Source organism: Cyphomyrmex costatus, unplaced genomic scaffold (genome assembly GCF_001594065.2).
Source record: "Cyphomyrmex costatus isolate MS0001 unplaced genomic scaffold, Ccosl1.0 scaffold1269, whole genome shotgun sequence".
NCBI lineage: Eukaryota > Metazoa > Arthropoda > Insecta > Hymenoptera > Formicidae > Cyphomyrmex > Cyphomyrmex costatus.
Window position 1 is genome coordinate 36,240 of NW_017275248.1, and position 6,965 is coordinate 43,204.

The window sequence follows — 6,965 nt, forward strand, 5'->3', positions numbered from 1 at the left end:
GTCGCGAATTCCGTTGCTCTGTAATTTTTTTGTCCGAGCGTAACATCTTAATATTTAGTGCGAAGAGTGGCACGCTCTCTCGTGCCTGGCGCCCAACGAAAATTAGTACGGCTCGAATATCGTAGCATATAAAATTTAAGAAAGAACCGCACTTTTGCTAATTACATTATTGCGTCCATCTTTTGAGCTATCGCGTAAAAAGAGCAGCGGATGAAGTGACGAAGTTGTGTCGTTCCTCAAAAGTACGGTCACAGTATATAATATACTTTGTAGAAACTATACAAATAGTGTGTGCATTTAGATTAGACAAGCATGAATAGAGAAATTGGCAATTTCAGATTTGTGATGGTAACCAAAAAATTCTAGCTGTTAATGCAGGCCACGGTGGACGGATTCACGACTCACGCGTATGGAATGCATCGGTTATCTCTCATCATTTAGAACAAGAGCACAGAAATGGTAGAACAGGAACATGGTTGATTGGTATATATTTTATCACAATTTATATAAATTGTGCAATTATTCAACATTTTTTAATACTTGAAACTACTCTTAAAAAATATTAAATTTTTGCTTATTACAACTTTGCACAATAATAATGTTTGTATATAGTTCAATATTAGTGCATATTCATCGTAGTAAAAATAAATAATTTTATTTATTATAACTTATTTTATTAAAAAATTTATGAAATTATTAAGTTCTTAAAAATTCTCACGATTAAAATAATATGCATTGCTACTCTTAACAGGTGATTCTGGATACCCACTACTCCCATATTTGTTAACTCCAATGTTAAATCAACCCGTTGGTACACCTCCTGTTAGATATACCGATGTGCATGTTAAAGCCCGCAGCGAGATTGAACGTTGCATCGGAGTGCTTAAAGGTCGGTGGAGGTGCTTAAGGAAAGAACGAGCACTACATTACAAACCAGAGTTTGCAGGTATCCAACCATTACTAAAAAATAGACATTACTATAAAAATTATTATTAATCATTATTAACAAGATAAGTGATATAATTTTTGTTTGTGCATTTCTCTCTTTCAGCATTGATAGTGAATGCTGCTTGCATTTTGCACAATATTGCAAAGATATATAATGTCCCCGAACCTGATTTATATGTCGATGATATAGACCAAGAAGATGAAGATTTTCTACAAAACATTAATAACGGTAGAGGTCGAGCAGGACAGGAAGTTCGGGAAGCATTAATACGTCGATATTTCACATAATTTAACGTTGAAATTATTTTAGTCATTTTACTTTTAATTTTCAATGGCTGTGTATTCATCTGTAAACGAATATTCAAATTTTATTATTGTCGAAATACAAACTACAAAGATGTAACATTTATAAAATAGTGTAAAAGAGAAAGGAAATAAAATGTAATTACATTTTTAATTGTTTATTAAACTTCCTATTAATTGAACATTATTTAGTCGATTGATACATTTTCAGAAAACAAAAACAAAGTATTAAAAGATATTAAAATTGTTTTAGCTTTGGTATTCTTTTGGTATCGTTTTTTTTTATTATCTAATATTAAGTTTAAATTTTTCTTATTATATAAATATATAATATCACATTTAAAACATAGTTATCATATTATTACATAACAGTCTTAGAATAAACGTGACTTACATATAAAAAATATGAATAAAAGATGTTTCTTTATATATTTTTAAAAATAAAATACGTTTTTAAAATTAATCAACACAAAGATTATTTTAATATTTATGCAACATTTATAAAGAATATTTTTAATATCTTCAGTAACAGCTTCCTCCTAATCAAAATGAGTTATCAACAGAAAAAAATAAAAATTCTAACTGAATTTATAAAAATCCTACGGTAGCAATCTTAACAACACTTATACCAAAATTACAGCTCGTTTATATAGTACATTTCTAAATAAATCACACATATGTAGAATGTATTACAGCCTTTTTGATTTATACCAGCACCGTTCCATGCGTTTTATTCATTTTGTAACACTGAGGAAAACAAATTTTCAAACAGAACCTGTATGTTTGAGTTCATGTTCCTCATTTCTTGTAATATTTCCTGTTGTGTTGCAAGCATATTCCGTTTAGTTTGTAATTCTTGTTGTTTTAATAACAATTTTTCTTCTTGCACTTTTAACATTTGTGTGGACATACCAGTAAGAGATTTTGATGAAGAAGTAGTATGCGAAGGTACAGGTACAGGTGATATTATTTTTCGTTTTTTCGCAAGTAATTTATTAGATTTTCCAGCATTTATATTCTCCTTATCAGCTTCATTATCTGAGCTGCAATTTGTAGTTTCTATGATTGAAGAATGTTTATTTTTATCTGCAGAACTTAATGTGTAGACTCCTTCGTTGAATACAGGCTCATAATCTCCGATAAATTGCAGTTCATCACTTTGAATGTCTTGAAACGGTTGTGTTTCAACAGATGTATTCTCCAATTCCCAAACACTTGTTGATTGTAAATGTCTGTGCGAATCCTTCATAAAACTCTGCAGAATAATAAATTTTCCATTCTTAATATTTTTCATATTTTTCATTTTTTAAATAAAGTATCATAAACATACATAATATAAGAACTACTGTAAATTCTAATTCCTTTTGAAATAAAAAATACTTCATTTCAAAAATGTTGCTGAAAGATAACGTGCTGATACATTATTACCTATAACATGTAATTTTGTAGCGGAATACCTGCTCATTGCGTGGCTTCTTTAAAGGAATTCCTCCCTGAGGCACATTCTCAATTCCGGCAGCTTCGGGTGTCAGTAACTCCAATAGCTTTTCTTCAATGTCAGTGAAGTTAACTTTCATAGGAGAACCACCACCTGTACCCCTCGAATGATTTCTTCTTTTCGTCTCCTTTTTGAGAACATTCATTCGCCAGTCATTCCAGCTCTATTATAAAACAAGCATTTACATTATGGATATTAGATAATTTAAAAAATGACAAAAATTGAAAAAATAAGTAGTATAACATTTTTCAATAACTCTTACTTTTCTCCATTCTTCAGAATTCTTTTTGGGACCTTCAGCAGAACTATTCAAGATGTTCGCTAGGTCATCCCACATATCTTTCTGTGAAACGAATTCATTACATATTACATATATGGCCCGGATATAGACCGAAACGTCTAGTTTTGTATCATTTTTTAAGTATTATAATATATTTTATATTTTGTGATCGCACCATTAACAGCAAATTACTCTCATTAACCCTAGATTTTTCTATATTTTATATTATGTATATCCTAATATTTAAATAAAACATATTTTTGATATAACACACATTGTGCATTAATAATAATACCATTGTCCTGCGGCTTTCCGATTTACTGCTTAATCGTCCTTGTAATAATTCACGATGGGATTCCATATACGTTAATAAAATTTCTCTTTGCTTATATGTAACATTCATTTTTAAACTGAAATACATATACTAAATTGGAGAAATTTTTCAAATAAATGTTTATGTATTCTAATTAATAAGTTAATTGTGGCAACTTACAATTATTAGTAACTATCTTTCTTATTGCCACTGATGGTGTTTTTATTCATAGGTATTAAAGGTTATGTTTAGAATCGTGAAGTTGTCATCGGTATGATTTTTGGAATATTTTCATGTGAATAGGTCTCACCACTTCTAGTTATGTCACTAATCATTTCTTTCGCTAGATGATCGCAGTGAAAATAAAAAATGGTGAAACCGTGAGATGGCCGCCGGTGAAAATCTAAAAGTGAACGATGTCACTGAAAAATACGTGATCGATACCCTGGTGTTGGAAATTCTTTAATTGATTTCAAATTATCCTTCAATGGCTGCACAGTATTTTTTGATATTACATGACCGAGGTATTTTACTTCATTTTTCGCAAAATTACATTTGATGAATTTTAGTCGGAATCCTTCTTTGGAAATAACCTGCAATAATTTTTCCAGATGTTTTATGTGTTCTTCAAAGGATTTAGAGAAAATGAGAATGTCGTCAATGTAATTTGTGCAAAAAGTATTCAGATTATTTCTTCGAATAATGTTGCTTAGTATACGTTGAAATATTGCAGGCGATGTTTTTAGGCCGAATGGCAAACATTTCCATTGCCAGTGGCCATCTTGTGTTACAAATGCAGTCTTATATTTGTCCTTGATACGCAAAGGAATTGCCCAAAAAGCGGAATTTATGTCCAATGCAGAATACCATTCTGAATCTCGTGTTTTCGTTATAATTTCCTCTATTAAGGGAAAAGGTTGAGGTTCCGGTATAAGCAACTTGTTTAACTCCCGGAAATCAATGCACATTCTTGTTTTAGTTTCTTCTTCCCGTTTGTACGCAAGAGTGACGGGAGACGCAAAAGGTGAGCATGATTCCTCGATCAATCCTGCTTTTAATAATTCTTTTATCTAATATTCTATTTCTTTTTGATCTGGTATGGAGCAGCGATATGGCTTTTTTGCTACAAATCTGTGTTCTAAAAGTTTCACATGTACCTCGTGATTTTTAACTTGACCAACGTCAAATTTATTCTTGGCAAAAACCGTTTCGTATCTGTTAATCAAATTTTGAATACTTCTTTTTTTTTCTTCAGATAAATGATCTAGTTTTGCTTCAAATTGCTTAACAGGGATACCTTCATTGAAATTTATTACATGTTCTTTCATTTCTGCATTGGTATCAGAATTTCCGTTTTTCTCTTCTTCATTATCCAAATTTGTTCTCTGGTAAATTTTAAAGTCGTAATCTTGTTTCAGGCAGAAGTTCTTGATTGTGTCAAGGCCGAGTAGGATATCGTACTCGAAGTTTTTATCCTCAACAACAAAAACCTCCACTGTTTTTTCTATTTTGTGGATTTTCATTCTAGCAGATAATCTACCGACAAAATCTTTTCTGCCACTAACAGTTTTAAAAGTATTTCTATCTTCTCGTGTGTTCAGACCCATTTTCTTACTAATCCTCGAATTCAGAAGAGTTATATTTGCACCTGAGTCGTAAATTCCTTGTATCTTATTATCATTCAGAAATACTTCTAGTCTTATCAGCGGCTGCAAAACTAGTTTTTTTGATCGGTTATCGTTTCGTTCAACTCATCTTGGACTGCCACATTATTCGCCGTCTTGATATTCTTTGGTTGTTCAGTCTGTTCTTTTTGTCTTAATCTGCATAGTGCCTCGGGGTGGAATCTTTCTGGAAAGCCTTTTTTTTCACAATATGAGCAAGGTTTTCTCTCTGTACCTGTGGTGGATAATTGTGTTTGATTTTTCTGATTGGAATTTGCAGTTCCTGGATTACACTTGGTGGTAGATTGGTCACCATTCTTAGACGCGTTTACATGGGAAAATGTTTTCCTTCTTTGTACTAAATTCTCTAATTTCCGCAGCTCTGTTAACAAATCTTCCATTGATGTAGTCTTTGTTTTTTCTATTCTATCTTGTATCATTATTGGTAAATCCGTCACAATTAGGTCGATTAATATATCTACCGGAAAATTATTTCGAATATTAACTAACAAGTTTTCTTTTCGTAAAGCGTAATCGACTAAGCTGCCTCCTATATAACGAAAAGAGTATGCCTCTCTGTTTTTACGCCAGCCTGTTTCACGGAAACTATCTAGAAATATTTTTTTCCATGTTTCAAATTTTGCGTCTAAACCTATTGTAACTACTTTTGAAGAAAACCAATCCTTTGCTATCCCGTCCAAAAATAAACGTAATATTAAAATCTTATCCTCATCTGATGTGATTTGACATCGCGCGCATTCTTTTTCAAACATTTGGAACCAGCTTGTAATCACAAAATTTTTGCCATCAAAGTTATCTAGTACGAAGTCTTCGCGTATTTTCTTTAAATTTTTCCTTGATGTAGGTTCTGGCGTTGCTTCTTTCTTTGTTGTCTGTCTGTCCTCTTCCGTCCCTTTTTTCGCCGTCTTTATTTCATATTGAGGTGCCATTGTTGCTTGTAAATAAATTCCTTTATACACTGCATCTCTATCATCATCGATATATAGTGCCACTATCTCCGGCGGCAATGAAAGCGTAAACGTACGGTAGGATCCCCGAGCCTTAATCGAAGACAAAACAGTTTTTACCTTCTGTATTGTACTAATCTCAGGATGGTTGCTTAGGTTTTGTAATTCTGCTGGCAACTCATAGTATAATTCAGTATTTACTGGTTTCAGCCATTTCAGTCTGTATACATTTGTTTTCTTATCTATTGATTCTTCAACGGTCACATAGAAACGAAATTGTTCCGTCATCCTTTTTGCTGTTGAGATTAAGCTTTCGATTTGTAAGGGATTATAATTTGCTTCTGTTCTCCAAAATCGTGAGGGAATAAGACACTCGATGCCTATAAACAAGATTTTATTTGTAACAAACACGTATCTGGAGACACGGTAGTGTCTCGGCGCTAAGCCAAGCGCGCGACACTGCCGTGCCTCCTTTACGCGACACGGAGAATTTTCGGGGTCGAGATGATCAGATCTCAGTAACGACTGAACCGATCAAGTTCTACATATGCTCAATTGACAGGAAAAACTTAAATTGTATGATAAAAGTGCTTTCATTTTTTTTCTACATGCCCTACGAGCGGAGATATCGCGACGCAAAGTCCGAATCTGTGAATTTTCACGGTTCAATTTTAAGAAACGTCATCGTCGTCGACCAGAGAGAAATGTACGTCTCGTTTTTTCGATAATAGAGGGCCTTTGACTTTATGTGTTATCTCACTCTATCTAACATCTCACTCTATCTATCTATATCTAACCAGTGTTGCATGGTCACATATGATGACGCGCGCGCGGTTTAAAATCTTATAATTAAAAATAAAATATTATTCAATATAATATAAAATATTTATTAATAAAATATTTATTAATAATATATATATAATGTTATTATATATATATACATATATATATATATATATATATATATATATATATATATATAAAAAAATAT

The 6,965-nt window shown here is 32.1% G+C and overlaps 2 protein-coding genes across 3 annotated transcripts; one reads left to right on the top strand and one right to left on the bottom strand.

The window, feature by feature from the left end:
• The first annotated feature begins 228 nt into the window (after positions 1-228).
• On the top strand, positions 229-1,374 carry LOC108782422 (putative nuclease HARBI1). Its single transcript, XM_018550700.1, has 3 exons — positions 229-483; positions 752-946; positions 1,052-1,374. The coding sequence occupies exons 2-3, from the start codon at positions 793-795 to the stop codon at positions 1,234-1,236; spliced, it is 339 nt and encodes a 112-aa protein (XP_018406202.1). The 5' UTR covers positions 229-483; positions 752-792; the 3' UTR covers positions 1,237-1,374.
• Positions 1,375-1,789: 415 nt separating this feature from the next.
• Positions 1,790-3,541, bottom strand: LOC108782421 (uncharacterized). 2 transcript variants are annotated; one of them, XM_018550699.1, is made up of 6 exons: positions 3,523-3,541; positions 3,325-3,439; positions 3,012-3,092; positions 2,709-2,912; positions 2,164-2,506; positions 1,790-2,068 (listed from the first exon to the last, which is right to left on the bottom strand). In XM_018550699.1, the coding sequence occupies exons 2-6, from the start codon at positions 3,430-3,432 to the stop codon at positions 2,016-2,018; spliced, it is 789 nt and encodes a 262-aa protein (XP_018406201.1). In that variant the 5' UTR covers positions 3,433-3,439; positions 3,523-3,541; the 3' UTR covers positions 1,790-2,015. The 2 variants fall into 2 exon arrangements, with proteins under 2 accessions (XP_018406201.1, XP_018406200.1); XM_018550698.1 differs by having other exon boundaries at positions 1,790-2,506.
• Positions 3,542-6,965: the final 3,424 nt, after the last annotated feature.